At 34.9% G+C, this 17,198-nt stretch overlaps 2 protein-coding genes across 2 annotated transcripts in view; both read left to right on the top strand.

Annotated features, from left to right (window-relative positions):
* LOC109214956 (transmembrane emp24 domain-containing protein p24beta3-like) overlaps positions 1–2,617 on the top strand; it is a 3,952-nt gene extending 1,335 nt beyond the window's left edge. Inside the window, exons 2-4 of the mRNA XM_019378932.1 lie at positions 776–962; positions 1,081–1,188; positions 2,168–2,617. Coding sequence (XP_019234477.1) covers positions 776–962; positions 1,081–1,188; positions 2,168–2,301 — 429 coding nt within the window. The 3' untranslated portion in view covers positions 2,302–2,617. The remainder of the gene's footprint in view (positions 1–775; positions 963–1,080; positions 1,189–2,167) is intronic.
* A 1,960-nt stretch (positions 2,618–4,577) lies between these two features.
* Positions 4,578–9,352, top strand: LOC109214955 (ATP sulfurylase 1, chloroplastic-like). The gene is made up of 5 exons (XM_019378931.1): positions 4,578–5,470; positions 7,008–7,413; positions 8,014–8,274; positions 8,364–8,450; positions 8,764–9,352. The coding sequence occupies exons 1-5, from the start codon at positions 4,962–4,964 to the stop codon at positions 8,899–8,901; spliced, it is 1,401 nt and encodes a 466-aa protein (XP_019234476.1). The 5' UTR covers positions 4,578–4,961; the 3' UTR covers positions 8,902–9,352.
* The last annotated feature ends 7,846 nt before the right edge of the window (positions 9,353–17,198 follow it).

Below are 17,198 nucleotides of genomic sequence, written 5' to 3'. Positions count from 1 at the left end.
ACGAATACATACCCCCCCCCACCCCCCCCCCCCCGGTTCACAGTGGGTTGGTTTTTGATGTACCTATGCCGATCATGGTACCCGCCATTTGTAGAACATATGTGCACTCCTGCAACTCTAATTTTTTGCTATAGATTTCTATTTCCTTATAAATCCATGCATAACATGTATACTTGAATTAAAAGACTATAAAGGTAGAATTGAGTAAATACATTTCTATAGATATGGGTTGATTAGGCTGGAACAGCTTGCCTATATGATGCTTTCAGCCCTTGGTTCATAACAACATTTTAATCCGTCCTCAACTCGCATGCCCACTTTCTTCATAAAATATCGTCCACCTATGGACTGGTGGAGATGAACACTAAGGGTGTTTGAATTTCCGATCTACCTTGGCGAAGATGGAATATATGAGTATGATCGTCTTTTTGGTTTATGACAAGTCATGGGAATTCAACACCTCTTAATGTCAAATCAGTTTCTGCCTCATTGCTAAATGTGAAATGATTCTAATGATAAAAACTAGCTAACACAACTAATTGGACTTAATAAATGAGGCAAACTCGGTTGATGTACTCTTAAAAATATGCCTGACTTAAATTTACTCGTGAAATTAAAAAGAAGTTGGTGATATGCTAGAAATGAAAATAATTTACATAAACAGAACACAAAGTACTTTTTTTCTGTTGATTCCGCTCTCTCTGTGGCTACTTAGAAAAAAAGAGAGAGCTAGCCAAGTTGTCTGCCTTTTAGGTGAACTTTTTCACTCGTGCAGGTGACATCGCCTGCAGGAAATGTCGTGCATACCATGAAGGGAACAGCAGAGGATAAATTTGAGTTGAAGGCCCCAAGGAGTGGGATGTTCAAGTTCTGTTTTCATAATCCACATTCAACGCCAGAGACAGTCTCATTCTACATACATGTTGGACACATTCCCAATGAACATGACCTAGCCAAAGATGGTTTGTCCTTTTTGCTATAGTATTGCTCTTTAATGGCCAGGATTAGCGGTTAAGCATGTTATATATTGTGTTTGTCGATTCCTGTTTCTAGATATAATCTATACTGACCTTTTTGCAGAACATTTGGACCCCATCAATGTCAAAATTGCTGAACTAGGGGAGGCATTGGAGTCAGTTACAGCAGAGCAGAAATACTTGAGAGCACGTGATGCTCGTCATCGTCATAGTTAGTCGCCAATCTTTTCCTCAATAAAAGCTTAATTGTTTTCTAATTCTGAAGATGCATAATGTTCCAGGTTTTTGTTTTTGTTGTCATTGGTAGATTTGCTTTCCCACATGTGGGAATATACTGGACATGTTGTTGTTGTTGGTAGATTTGCTTTCTAATGATATATTTCTCGACTTAGGTAACTTTTTCTTTTGCGTTTAAACCAAGTAATGGTTACTTCAGAAAATGTTCACGACAGCCATTGACCAGGTGTGGACATTTATGCCAAGAACTTTCTTAATGAGACATGACATGTTCTTAACACAGTAACATCTAATGGTTGTGGCAATCATTATGAGTTCAGCAACCTATTAGCTTTATTAGAAAAGATTAGGAATAAAGTTATTCGGGATAAGGTGGGAATGGCTCCCATAGAGGATAAGATGTAGGAGGCGAGGCTGAGATGGTTCGGGTATGTTAAGAACACAAGCACAAATGCCCAAGTTAGGAGGTGTGAGAGGTTACCCTTGGTGGTGGGTATGAGGAGCAGTAGAGGTAGGCCAGAAGTCTTGGGGAGACCCGGAGAGGTGATTAGAAGTCTTGGGGAGAGGTGATTAGGCGGGACATGGCGCAACTAAAGCTTACTGGAGACATGACCCTTGATATAAGGATGTGGAGGTCGAGAATTAGGGTAGAAGTTCAGTAGGTAATCGAGTGTTTTCCTTTATCTTCCCCAGTTCGATAGCATTACTAAGTATGATACGTTTTTATTCGTAGATTGCTGCTATCTTGGCTTCGGTCTTCTTGTTATCTTGTTGTGGTTACTACTTGTTGCCATTGCTTCTTTTCATCTTTTCTTTAGCTATTCTCCTTTCTTCTTATGATTGATGGAAAGTCTTGTTGTAGCTTTCTGTTTGCATTTTTTTGGTCATGATCAGAGCTTTGAGGCATTTATCTGCTAAAACTGTTCCACTGATGTGCATGTTTTCTGGTGCAGCTAATGAGAGCACAAGCAAGCGTGTTTTATTTTACACTGTCGCAGAGTATGTTCTACTTATAGTAGCAAGTGGACTGCAAGTTCTGTACATTCGAAGCCTGTTCAGTAAATCCATCGGTTATAATCGGGTCTGATAAATTGTATGAAGCTCCACGGCCTTTTTCCGCTCCGTCCTAGAGGTACTTAAATAGCCTTGTAAGCAGTTGCAGTTGAACGCAATGTATCATTGGTAAACTAATTTTGAGTTATTTCAAAAGATTCACTCCCCCACTAGTGAGATTTTACTGGGTCGTTATTGTCGTCAAAAGATTCACTCCGGCATTCGTACAGATCAAGTTTCTCAATATGATCGATGTACTTAACTGTAGTAGTACTTTGGAGTTTGGATGAAATGTCTAACATTGGTTTATGTTCTATTTGAGTAATTAAAAGTTACTGTTTTTACAGTTAGTCCTATTGAATAGATTGAACAAAATAAGGGGTGGGTTTTCGGGTATTAAAATCCGGGGTGGGTTATTTGTTTTTGAACTTGCCATGTGTCAGGGACATTAGGGGCAGTAAAAATATGTACAAAGTTATGACATTTATGAGGTTAAGTAAATTTCTATGCTAAATTATACTAGTTTCTTACATGATAAAAATAATAATTAACCTGCTATAGTGCTATTACATAACTACACTAAGGGATTCTCATGAGATACGCTAAGGAACAAACGAAAAGAAAGAAACATATTTGGTACAGTATATTATATTCTCCGACCATGAGGAATTGCGTACGTGCTCATGTAAGATACAACCAAACATTAAAAATATGATGAATTGATTCAGATGGACTTTACAAACAAAGTTTGCGGAGAGTGACAATTACTCTTCATGTTTATCACAGGTTTTAGGTTCGAGTTCTGAGTATAATGGTGCCGGAGGCAAATCTAGAATTTTAGTTATATGGGTTTAAAATTTCAATTTTAACTACTGAACCTATCACCTTGTTTGAGTTACGAATTCATAGCTTAATTTTTTAAAACAATATAGTGAATTTTATACTAAAAATTCAGGTCTAGAATAAAAGTATGAGTTCAATTGAACTCATAACGAAACTATTGGATCCGCCCCTGAATAGTGAATAGCTCCTTTGTTAGAAAACATTCTACCTCACTATAAAGTTTTCCGATACTAATTCAAGGACATCAATACAAATACCGAACCTCGAGAAGTTTTATTGTGTGTCTCACACAACTTATATTAGTTGTGTGAGGCTCCTTTTTGTCTCACAAATTTGTGGACCCCAATCTTACATTTTTGGGTCCACAAAAATCTAGATTCACAAAACTGTAAGACAAAAAAGATGCCTCATACAACTAGTGTCAGTTGAAACACAAAATAAAATTTTCCCCGAGCCTCGGATGGAAAGTTCATATGGCCTTTGACTAGCTCGATCGGTCGGCCAATTGAATTTGGAAAAATAGTGACAATAAGTGTCTAACATAGTGAAGAAGAAAAGTTTCTTTTTCATTCCACTTGGAATTTGGCCTTAAAATGGGAATGGTTCATTCATTGGAAAGAGATAAAGTGCATGCTTAAATTATTGTAGTATTACTTTAACATATAAATAGTTGTTTGTGCAAGTCTGAATTCAAACTAAAAAATTTTACTAAAAATAGAGGGTTCCTGGAAAGTAGCAAAGTACTCCCCGTCTCATATCAACCGTCATGTTTACTAAAAATAGTTATCTCAAATTATTTGTCATTTTAGAAGTTCAAGACAAAATTGATTGTTTTTTTCCCTCCTTTTTTTACCCTTAGTAATAATTATTCTTGAAAATGAAGATAACACATAAATAGAATAAGTATTCAAGAGAAATTATATTTTAAGAGTACAAGCAAAGGGATTAGAGTTTTGTAGTGTGATATTCCATGATTCATAATAATAATTACTTCCTTGCTTAAATTTCAAAATATTTATCTATAGTAGAAGTTTTTCAATTGAAAGTTGTCCGAAGCAATAAATGAAGATTAATCTACATTAAAGTTCACAGTAGAAGACAGTTTTATTTGACTTTATGTGACACAATAACTATTTAGAGAGTGAAAGCGGATTTTTGTAATCATATTTTTCCAAATATTTAAAAAATATTTTAAATTGTTAACTATAGTATCGTATAGTACATTTTGTGTAGCTTCGAAGTATATACAAATTTTATTTTAAAAAACTTGAAAATTTATTTTAAAAATTAATTAATTTGACCTCATAATCCAAAAAAAATGTCTAGGTTCATCCTCCCGTATCCCACCCCAAAACTTGACTTATACCCACTCAATATTTATAGGAATCAATCCTTCCAAAAATTCCACATCATTTTCGGGTTTATTTCTGGAAATATTTTTTAAGAAAATCTTTTGAAATAGTTTGTTATTTTTTTTTTCTACATTTTTTAGCGAAAAGTTGTTCAGAAAATTTTTTTTAACAAAAAAGTGACCCCATGGTGCAACAACAACAACTAATACTCAATCCAATATTTAATTTCATGGTGCAAAACAGTAAAAAGATTTTTGGAAAAATATTATAAATATCCAAACTTTTGTTTTTAAAAAAAAGTTGTCCAAAGTATAGAATCTTTGTCTTTCGACTTTGCTGACATATATCAGTCAAAAGGAAATCAAATATTTTAATTTCCATAAAAATACCCAAAAAAATATTTAATCACCCTATAAAAACCACACCAACTTTTATTATGTCCAAAGAGAGAAAATAGAGAAAAAAGAAGAAGAAAGAATTACTCTCTGCAACTCCATTAATGGCGACCATAAGCTCTCTTTTTCTCAAAACTCCAACCCCAACTCAACCTTTACCTAAAACCCACAAAACCCATTTCTCCACACCTCTCAATCTTCCTCTCTCATCCCGCAAATTCAGGCCCGGACAACAAGCCCGGGCCCGAATTCGCTGCGGGTTGATAGAACCAGACGGCGGGAAACTAGTGAATCTCATCGTCGAAGAATCCCAAAAAGCCCAAATAACTAATCGGGCTTTATCATTGGCCCAAATCAAGCTCTCAAAAATCGATATTCAATGGGTTCATGTGTTAAGTGAAGGTTGGGCCAGCCCATTAAAAGGATTTATGAGAGAATCCGAGTTCCTCCAAACTCTTCATTTTAATTCGACCCGACTTGAAAACGGGTCGGTTGTTAACATGTCGGTTCCAATTGTGTTAGCTATTGATGATTTTCAGAAAGATCAAATTGGTGGGTCCAGTAGTGTGACCCTTGTTGATGACAAAAATAAACCCATTGCTATATTAAACGAGTAAGTAAATTTTTCTGTGTTATTGAAATCTTTAATTTAATTTTGACATCATTTTATTTTTATTTCTGTACCACTTTTGGTCTCTTATTTACCAGTAAATTATGATTTTAGTCCTTGTGATATTTGGCTTTGGTCCCTTATTTACCACTAAATTATGATTTTAGTCCTTGTGATATTTGGCTAAGCAATTTTAACTTTGAATTAATTAAAATGTACTCCCGCCGTCCTAATTTATGCAATGATATTTGGATTTCGAGAGTCAAACGAGTTATTGTTTGACGCAAAATTTTCATACATCTTTTAATTATTTTGAGTTATTAACTATTCTGGCTTATAATACTTTTTACGTAGTTTTCAAATATATAAATTTATTTTGAAAAACTTGAAGATTCTATGTCCAAATATATGGTCAAAATTAAAAAGTTTGAACCTCAAAAAGCGGAACAATGTCATATAAATTGGATAAAGAGAGTACATTTTGGTCCTGAAATATGTGATATTTGGATTATCTTACAAATTTAACATAACACATAGTTTTTGGATTCCTGGATATGTGGCAAAATTTCATTTCAAGTTTGTTCCAAAAAGAATGACAAATTTCTAAATTTGGAAGTAATTTAGCTTAAACTTCATATTTTACCTTTAATGAGAAGTTTTTGTAATCACATTAATGTAATGACATATTTAAGACTACAAGTTTAAAAAGTCTCTTTTTTTCTTTCACTTCGTGTCTATTCAAACTTTGCCGCATAAAGTGAAATGAAGCGGGTAGGTAATTAAATGGTTTGAACAGTTAATAATTTGTTAAAAATTTGTGAAGATTCACAAGCAAAAGGATCAAAAGTGGATTTTTCATTTAATTGAAGGTTAGATGTTCTTAAGTAGATATCACAAGCACCAAAATCCGAATGTGTCGATATTTCATAAATTTCCCTTTCAACATTGACGTGCACGAGGTCAACCGTGGTATGCCCATGTCAATGGCACGAGGTTGGATGCGGCAAGCCACTATGGCACGAGGTAGGCCGTGGCATGCCTATGTCAATGGCACGAGGTTGGCCGTGGCAGGCCACCATGGCACGAGGTCGGTCGTGGCATGCCTATGTCAATGGCACGGGGTCGGCTGTTAACCATCAATAATATAGTCAAATTACTTAAAGAGTATTATGCAACTGAATCTTGTAAAATATTTTATGCACTGTCATGTGTGCTTACAGGGGAATATTAATTACTGTAAAATATTTTTCTATATATGAATTATTTTTCCTGAATCCAATATCTGTAATAGTCTTTTTAGTAGATGTAGTAACTGAAATTGCTAAAAGGGAGTAACTTACTCTGTGATATACTCAATGAATATTTTTACATTTTGGAATGTATCTTAGATATTGTTCAGACTAATCCTTATAAAAAAAATATTAATCAGACTAAAATTCTGCACTTCGTTTACCATTGAGTTTAAATCCTGGATTCACATGTGCTGATGTCATGTCTTTCTTACGTGTAATGTCTTTGCGTGTTAATTTGGTAATTGTAGTATCGAGATTTACAAGCATAACAAAGAAGAACGGATAGCACGAACATGGGGAACTACTGCCCCGGGACTTCCTTATGCAGAGGAAGCTATAACTCACGCTGGAAACTGGCTAATTGGTGGCGATTTGGAAGTTATAGAACCGATCAAGTACAATGATGGTCTTGACAGGTTCCGGCTTTCACCTGCTGAACTTCGTGATGAATTTACAAGGCGTAATGCAGATGCAGTTTTTGCTTTTCAACTGAGAAATCCTGTGCATAATGGCCATGCATTATTGATGACTGATACACGTCGACGACTTCTTGAAATGGGATATAAGAATCCTGTCCTTTTGCTTCATCCTCTTGGAGGTTTTACAAAGGCAGATGATGTTCCTCTTCATTGGAGAATGAAGCAACATGAGAAGGTTTGTGCTTTTGTTTACTCAGCCTGTGGTTTTCTGTTTCTTCGCAGTAAAATTAAAGCAATGAAATGCTACGCTACTTGATTGGCCTTCCCCTTTAACCGGCCAAGCGTCTATAGGGGCTAGAAGCCCGAATACGGGCTTGGCCGAGCCAGTAACTTTTGCTTAAATAGTGTATTTCTATTTACCTTCTGTTTTTGGCAGTAAAATAAAGCGATGAAACGCTACACTACTTGATTCCCTTACCCCATTCAACCAACAAAGCTTCCACAATCCTTTTCGATAAAATTTCTTGCTGACATCTGCTCGCTTTTTAAGTGTCTATTCTTGTGTAAATTATGGAAGGTACCTTGGAGCAACGGTAAAGTTGTCTCCGTATGACCTATAGGTCACGGGTTCGAGTCGTGGAATCAGCGACTAATGCTTGCATTAAGGTAGACTGTCTATATCACACCCCTTGGGGTATGGCCCTTCCTCGGACCTTGCGTGAACACGGGGTTGCCCTTTTTCTTGTGTGAATAAAATTTGATTCGCTTTATTTGAGTCATATAGTGGTAATGGTGTTGCTTTCTAACTGAATACGTGACTGGAAACTCTTCTCAGGTACTTGAAGATGGGGTTCTTGATCCAGAGACAACTGTTGTTTCTATATTCCCATCTCCTATGCACTACGCTGGTCCAACCGAGGTGCAATGGCACGCAAAGGCTCGGATCAATGCAGGTGCTAACTTCTATATCGTGGGACGAGATCCAGCTGGTATGGGTCATCCATTAGAGAAGAGAGATCTGTATGACGCAGATCATGGCAAGAAGGTGCTCAGTATGGCCCCGGGACTAGAACGGCTGAATATCTTGCCTTTCAGGGTACGACAACAATTAATCGTGGTTATATTCTAACACGTCTTTCCTTTTTAATTTTCAATCTTTAATGTGAATCCTACATTTTCTTGTAGGTGGCTGCGTATGACAAGACTCAGAATAAAATGGCTTTCTTTGATCCCTCTAGGCCTCATGATTTTATCTTCATTTCAGGCACCAAGGTATATCTATCTCTCCATTGGCTTTCAGCGTTCTACCTCATTCCACGCCCCGTGCTACATCACTTATTTTGTTGATCAGGGGCGGATGTAGCATACGGGTACCGGGTTCATCTGAATCCAGTACTTTTAGTTACGCATAAAAATCCAGTAACATTACAATAAATAGTAACTATGAACGTATAACCTTAAAGATATAACAGGTTCATCACTAAGAACCTTAAAGGTTGAACCAATATAGTTTAAATCCTGAATCCGCCTCTGGTGCTGCTGTCTGCCGGTCAATATAGCGCAATTAATGTGTTTTTTTTTCCAGATGCGAGCGCTTGCAAAGAACAAGGAGAGTCCTCCAGATGGATTTATGTGCCCAGGTGGTTGGAAGGTTTTGGTGGAATACTATGATAGTTTAGCTTCAGCTGAAAATGGCAGAATTCCTGAAGCATTGGCTGTTTGAATGTTTCATTTATTTAGAAAGTGAATTACTCTCTTTATATGGTGTCTGAACATTAGTTCAACATTACTCTTCAAATTACCAATAATTAATAGTGAGACAAGTTATAGGTTATAGGGTGATGAAAAAGTGTTTCCATCTTGTAAATTATAGTGCTAAATTTATGCACATATTTGTGTGCACCTATATTATAGGTAATGCAACAACAATAACTACCCAGTAAAATTTCATACAGTGGGGTCTGGGGAGGGTAATGTGTACGCAGACCTTACCCCTACCCCGTTAGGGCAGAGAGGCTGTTTCCGATAGATTTGATGAAAATGAGTTTCAACTTTTCCGGTGGAATGGGACTATGTAGCATAGAGGTTAGAGAATTGTTTTTCATTCTTCTAATAGGGTAAAGCAAACTTAAGCCTCATTTATTTTCACTTAATGGAGGTTTGATTCTGAATCATTTAGATCTCTGCCTATTTAGTGCATTTGTTTTTTTCCTTTCTTTCAGGGTTAATTTCACTGATGGTCACTCAACTATATTTCAATTTCACTAAAGTCACTCAACTATCTTTTGTCACTTAAAAGTCATTTTAGCTCAAACCCCTAGCATAAATATGACATGGCATAAAATTTAATGAGAAAAATCCAAAAATAAATGCCACATAAGCTTAAATGGACTATACCCACTTTAGATCCATTTCTCCCTTAATGTGATTTGACCCATAACCCAATATGGGTTTCAATAGGGGAGAAACACCCACCCCTAATAAAATTAGGTCTTGTGATTTTTTTGTGGGGTTTTTATCGTACAAATACAATATTTCTTTTGTCTAAACAATTGCAATAGATTGTCTATAATTGCATGTTCATTGTGAAAATACTCTTATTAGCCTTATTATTATTCTCGCAAGCTTATGATACATTAATATGTTATGTAAGATGAATACGATACTATTTTAATTTTACTAGAAAATTATTAATATGTTATGTGAGTTGGATGCATTAGTAACTTCAGTAGAGTTATAAAACGACTCGGATGGGGCATACAAACAAGATAAGAATTTTTTTTCGTATAGAATAATTATAAATGGGCATTATGTAACAGAAAAGGCAAGAATTTTATAGTATAGGATAATCATTTTAAACTAATGTGAAATTTAATTTTTTTTTTTTTTAAAAGCATTTGGGTTATGGGTCAAATCACATTAAGGGAGAAATGGATCTAAAGTGGGTATGATCCGTTTAAGCTTATGTGACATTTATTTTTGAATTTTTTCTCATTAAATTTTATGCCATGTTATATTTATGTTAGGGGTTTGAGCCAAAATGACTTTTAAGTGACAATGTGAAAGTGTAGTTACTTTTACGTGACGAAAAATAGTTGAGTGACTTTAGTGAAATTAAAACATAATTAAGTGACCATCAGTGAAATTAACCCTTTTCTTTCACTATCACTTATTAGCTCGTAATATATGTTATTCCCATAAAAATACACTGTGTAGGGTAGTGCATATGTAATTTATTTGTTGAATTCCGTATATTTACTTTCTTTATATCTTGATTCCCTTTGTAAATTCTGGCTCAATGACTGTTACCGGCCAGGGGCGGAGCTAGTGTTAACGTTACGGATTCGGCCAAACGCAATAACTTTGGTTCAAACTCTGTATTTGTCTTAAAAAATTCATTAAAAATGTACAAAATATTAATTTAGGTAACTTAAAAGGATAAGAATCTCAAACCATTAACTTTTAAATTCTAGCCCCGCCTCTGTTATCAGCTATGGGTAACTTGTATATTTCCTTTGCTGCTGCATCTTTCGTGATTGAATGCCTTGTCAGGAGAGCACCTTTTGTGAAGAAACAATACCTTAGTAATCTGAATTGGCAAAATTTGAAGCCAAAGACAGAGTAATCGATTGCAGTTTGATTTGAATGATGGAGCTACTCTTCCCTTAATCAAAGTTTTCGGGTCTGAACCTTAGGTATGGAAAAATTCTTGGTAGGGAGCGCTTCTCCCCGAATGGTGCCTTACGCGGCGTGAATTCGGATATAGTCGGGCTCCAATGCGGGTACCGGACACCGAGTGGGAAAGGCAAAAAATATATTTGTTGTTTGGCTCAAAAGTTAACAATATACTTTGTAAGCTAGAAAACAATCAAAAGTAAGAAAAGGGTAAATCGTAATCAGATATAATAAACCTAGAGATGCAAAGATGATGTTATTGTTGTAGATCTAATATTGCAAAGTGATAATATGAACTCAATAGAATATGTTCGTTTGAGGTAGAGATAGAGAGAGAAAGCCAGAAAATGAGAGAGTTGTATTATATTAGTGTCCCCCCCCCCCCCCCTCCCTTACAATGTGAAGGTCTCCTTTATATAATAAGAGACCTTCCTCGAAAGAATCAAAAAGTTACAAAGACAGGTAACGTCTCCCTAGTGAAGACACTGAGTCCTAAACGATGTCGCTTTTGTCCCCGCGTCCGAGTCGTACCCACTACGTTAGTCGGCGTACACTCACTGGGCGTACCCTCTGGCGTAGAGATGCTGACGGTCAAATTTGACCCCATACAGTTAGTCCCTCCGCTCGTTGGAGATGCATTCGGTGGGCGTCTTCGATGGGCTGAAATGCGAACCTCGGCTTAGGAGAATTTGACCTCGACCAGGGGCGGCAATATGAATGAGGTGAAATATATGACGTTGTTGAGCCACTGACGCGTGGCTTCTTTTTTGGAATGACGTCATCGCCTGTATGCGTCATTATTATATTTGCCCCCGAGGCGGTTCAGAGGATGATGTGACATTTTGGTTTCCCGCGCACGTTTTGAATCATGACTCTTCGATTTCTGCGCAACTTATCCCTATAAGTAGGAGAGAGGTTCGATTCGATTCAACTTTCAAGCCTTACCCAGTAAAATCCCACACAGTGGGGTCTGGGGAGGGTAATGTGTACGCAGACCTTACCCCTACCCCGATAGGGCAGAGAGGCTGTTTCCGATAGGTAATGATTTGATGAAAATGAGTTTTAACTTTTCTGGTAGAATGGGACTATGTAGCATAGAGGTTGGAGAATTGTTTTTCATTCTTCTGATAGGGTCAAGCAAACTTAAGCCTCATCTATTTTCACTTAATGGAGGTTTGATTCTGAATCATTTGGATCTCTGCCTATTTAGTGCATTTGTTTTTTTCCCTTTCTTTCAGGGTTAATTTCACTGATGGTCAGTCGACTATATTTCAATTTCACTAAAGTCACTCGACTATTTTTTGTCACTTAAAAGTCATTTTAGCTCAAACCCCTAACATAAATATGACATGGCATAAAATTTAATGAGAAAAATATAAAAATAAATGCCACATAAGCTTAAATGGACTATACCCACTTTAGATCCATTTCTCCCTTAATGTGATTTGACCCATAACCCAAATGGGTTTCAATAGGGGAGAAACACCCACCCCTAATAAAATTAGGTCTTGTGATTTTTTTGTGGGGTTTTTATCGTACAAATACAATATTTCTTTTGTCTAAAGAATTGCAATAGGTTGTCTATAATTGCATGTTCATTGTGAAAATAGACTCTTATTAGCCTTATTATTATTCTCGTAAGCTTATGATACATTAATATGTTATGTAAGATGAATACAATACTATTTTAATTTTACTAGAAAATTATTAATATGTTATGTGAGTTGGATGCATTAGTAACTTCAGTAGAGTTATAAAACGACTCGGATGGGGCATACAAACAAGATAATAATCTTTTTAGTATAGAATAATTATAAATGGGCATTATGTAACAGAAAAAGCAAGAATTTTATAGTATAGGATAATCATTTTAAACTAATGTGAAATTTAACTTTTTTTTTATTAAAAGCATTTGGGTTATGGGTCAAATCACATTAAGGGAGAAATGGATCTAAAGTGGGTATGATGTGAAAGTGTAGTTACTTTTAAGTGACGAAAAATAGTTGAGTGACTTTAGTGAAATTTAAACATAGTTGAGTGACCATCAGTGAAATTAACCCCTTTCTTTCACCATCACTTATTAGCTCGTAATATATGTTATTCCCATAAAAATACACTGTGTAGGGTAATGCATATGTAATTTCTATGTTGAATTCCGTATATTTACTTTCTCTATATCTTGATTCCCTTTGTAAATTCTGGTTCAATGACTGTTACCGGCCAGCGGCGGAGCTAGTGTTAACGTTATGGGTTCGGCCAAACGCAATAATTTTGGTCCAAACTCTGTATTTGTCTTAAGAAATTCATTGAAAATGTAGAAAATATTAATTTAGGTAACTTAAAAGGATAAGAATCTCGAACCATTAACTTTCAAATTCTAGCCCCGCCTCTGTTATCAGCTATGGGTAACTTGTATATTTCCTTTGCTGCTGCATCTTTCCTGATTGAATCAGAGGCGGGGCCAGAATTTGAAACTTGTGGGTTCAGTATTCTAATTCTTTTAAGTTACTGGGTTCTAAATTACTCCCTCTGTTCCAATTTATGTGAACCTGTTTGACTGGGCACGGAGTTTAAGAAAAAATGAAGACTTTTGAAATTTTTGGTCTTAAACAACTCAATAAGGGGTCCACTCTATTTGTGTGGTTATAAAAGTTTCTTACTAAGGGTAGAATTGGGAATTTAAGCTAAATTGTCTCCAAATTTAAAAAGGGTTCATTCTTTTTGGAACGGACCAAAAAGGAAATAGGGTCACATAAACTGGAACGGAGGGAGTAATAATTTATGCATAATTCAATAAATTTATAAGACAAATATAGAGTTTGGACAAAAATTATTGGGTTCAGCCGAACCCGTATCGGAAGGGCTAGCTCCTCCCCTGGATTGAATGGCCTTTTGTGAAGAAACAATACCTTAGCAATCTGAATTGGCAAAATTTGAAGCCAAAGACAGAGTAATGGATTGCAGTTTGATTTGAATCTATAGTTCCATTCCCTTTGCTTATGCATGTTACAAGTTTGTACCTTGGTTTAGTTGAGAAAATAAACCAAGACTTTTGCTACATTATTCTTTGTATATTACACTGATTATATCACAAGAATATGATATTGTATATTTGTCTCTTACCAACGACGTATGTGGTGCAGCGGATGGGGCTGCTTTTTCCTTAATCAAAGCTTTCGGGTTTGAGTCTTGGGTATGGAAAAATTCTTGGTAGGGAGCGGTTCTCCCCGAATGGTGCCTTACGCGGCGCGAATTCGGATATAGTCGGGCTCCAATGCGGATACCGGACACCGATTGAGAAAGCCAAAAAATATATTTGTCTCTTTTATAACTCTCGCATTTACTTTATGATTTTTGTTCGCTTTCGCTTTTTTGTGCCCCTTTTTCAATTACTATTATCAATTGAATGTTTCTTAGTTAATTATAATTAATTCGAAAAATTAGATTTCATTTGACTCGTTTCGGGAGATGAAATGGTCAACATGAATTATTTCATTGTTCAGTTCTTTTCTTTTTCAGGAGTGGGAATAAGGTATTTTGTAGTCAAAAGACACACACACAACAGTCAAGTATGGAGAACTTTTCAAATGAACCAAAAACCTACATGAATTTTTTCGTGTGTGATAATTTAGTATCTGAAACCACTAACTCGACTAATTTAAATTCGCGTTTTAAATGACTTATTTAAGGGGAAAGCACTATTACCAAATAAATAATTTATTCCAAGGGTTCGAATTCTAAATCTCCAGCTAAGAATAAATGAAAAAGCCTACATGAATTTTTTGTGTGTAACTTGACTAATTCAGATTCCGAGTATGCACCGCCAATTAGAGAAGGAAGCACTCCTAAAAAATAAATTATTTTATAAAATTCGAACTCGAAACGTCTGACTAAGAATGAAGAAATCACATTCATCCCACCATATCCTCGAGGAGAAGGAAAGGAAGGTATTTAAATTTTATAGTCAAGAGACATACCCATACATGCATACTTCACTCAAACATGAAAAACTTTTCAGACACAACAGTCAAGTATGGAAAAACTTTTCAAATGAATGCCTACATGAAATTTTGCGTGTGTAAATATGGTATCTGATTAATTTAGATTCACGCTTCGCAGGACTTATTTAAGGGAAATCGCTCTTAGGGCATCTCTAACCTTGCTCTCATCCCCCATAATGGGGGCAATTTTTACGGAAATTTTACTCCAATCCTCCCCATTTTTGTCCCCAAAATGGGGGATGAATAAGGTTCCCTCAAATATGGGGGTACACTATTCATCTCCCCCATTACTATTCATCACTTTTTTATTATTATTTTATTATTTAATCTTTTATTTTATCTCTTTATATACACTTAATTATGTTTATGTAATGTTTTTATAATATTATTATATCTTAACTTTGGTGTATAATTTTGATAAATTAATTTTCGTGCATTTATTATTTTTATGTAAGATTATAAGTTAATTTTATTATAAGTTATAATTGTAAAAAAATATATAATTATCTCAGAAAATGAATGGTGCAAATATAAAATATTAGATGTTACTAAAATTGAAAGATGCGAATATAAAATATTAGATGTTGCTAAAATTGAAAAGTGAAGATTGAAAATACATTAAACGAAAATTCATTAAAATTGAAAATATATGACAATTGAAAATACATTAAATTAAAATACATAAAAATTAAAACTACGGTAAATAGCATAATAACTTAGTAGGGATCTAAGTTATTATGTTATTTAATAATATACATAAAAATTATATTATTTAAAAAATTCATGAAATTGTTTTAATTATAGAAATTACAAATTAATAAAAATAAAGATGGAATTTGTTTAATTGAAAATTAAAAAATAAAATTGAAATGAAAGATAATAATATAATATAGAAGAGAGAGAAGAATATAAAAAAGTTTGGGGAAAAAAATGGGGGAATGGTTGGAGTAAGTTGTCCCCAAAATGGGGAAATCCCCATTTTGGGGACAAAAAATGGGGTAAAGGTTGGAGATGGCCTTATTGGAAAAAAAAGGGGGAAATTTTCAGCTATGTCCATTTATAAGTAGCTTATTACGAAAATTGACCAATTGATAAAATATTACTAATATTAGCCAAATTAGCCAATTAGCTATTTGTAGCAAAAAAATATTAAATTTTTGCTTTGTTTTGAGTGTGTGTTATTAGAATAGATTGGGCACAACTTAAGGAGCTTGAATCTCATTTTTGGGATGATTTGGTGAAGTTTTGAGGTGGTTTGAATTGAAAATTCGAAGTAAAAGTTGAACATGAAAAAAAAAAATGATGTGTATCATTGTGTATCACATATGTATCATATTTGTATCAATTGTGTATCACGTGTATATCCATGTATACCTGTGTGTGAGATACATGCGTGATACATGTTTGATACATGTGTCGCAGAAGACTTTTTTGTTTAATTAAGAATTTTGATACAAAACTAGTCCAAATCACCTCCAATCTTCCTCAAATTTTGTATATTGACTTATCTATATGTTTTCAATGAATTTCAACTATACCCATTGAAAAAGTTCCTGTTTTGTTTAGATTTTTGGAATATTGTATAGATTTTTATATTTCATCACCTTATTTGCTACCCCGTCCATGAAATTTTCTTTCCGTATTGTATCTAATGTTGTTAATCACGCTTAAAAATATGGAAGGTGATTTTTGCATGTGATTCTTTGATAGAAAGAACCCTATTATTTGGGTTTTCAATTTTTGTTGGCTAGTTTGGTAAGTCTATGACTAATGGCTAGAAGTTGGTAAGTTGAGATTTATACAGGACATTTGTGTAAGTTTCCCAAAAAAAAATTCATCCCTTGAGTTCGAGCTCGATATCTCTGGTTAAAGATGAATCAACAAGCTTACATGAAATTTGTCTGATATAGGAACCGCTAACTCGACTAATTCTGGTTAGTGTCTCGCAAGACCTATTTAGGGGAGAAGTGCTCCTATGGGAGATTTTTTTATTTCTAGTGTTCGAGCACGAGACCTATGATTAAGGGTGAAAGAATCACATTCATCCTGGCAATCACATATCCTCTAGGAGTGAGAAAAAAAGAATTATTAAATTTTGTAGTCAAAAAACATACGTGGAGTTGTTGAAGCATGAAACCTTAAGTAAGAAGTAAAAGACGAGACTCATTGCTCATTAGCTTACCCTGTAAGAGAAGATTATAATATGTTTGTAAAATCAATTTAGTTTATTAAAAATTAAACCGAATGGAGTTTTTTAGAACCATTGCTTACATTTTGACCTCATTAAAATTTATTTAATAAAATACTTTCGCTGCTAGAATTTTGAAGCTCCTGCATGGGGTGT

The sequence above is a fragment of the Nicotiana attenuata genome, unplaced genomic scaffold (genome assembly GCF_001879085.1).
Source record: "Nicotiana attenuata strain UT unplaced genomic scaffold, NIATTr2, whole genome shotgun sequence".
In the NCBI taxonomy this organism is placed as follows: domain Eukaryota; kingdom Viridiplantae; phylum Streptophyta; class Magnoliopsida; order Solanales; family Solanaceae; genus Nicotiana; species Nicotiana attenuata.
The sequence above is the reverse complement of the archived record's forward strand: the minus strand, read 5'-3'. Positions and strand labels throughout refer to the sequence as shown.

Coding starts and splice junctions, on each gene's coding strand:
- LOC109214955 (XM_019378931.1), top strand. CDS start 4,962: ATGGCGACCATAAGCTCTCTTTTTCTCAAAACTCCAACCCCAACTCAA. Junction 7,414..8,013: donor GAATGAAGCAACATGAGAAG/GTTTGTGCTTTT, acceptor AACTCTTCTCAG/GTACTTGAAGATGGGGTTCT. Junction 8,451..8,763: donor TCTTCATTTCAGGCACCAAG/GTATATCTATCT, acceptor TTTTTTTTCCAG/ATGCGAGCGCTTGCAAAGAA.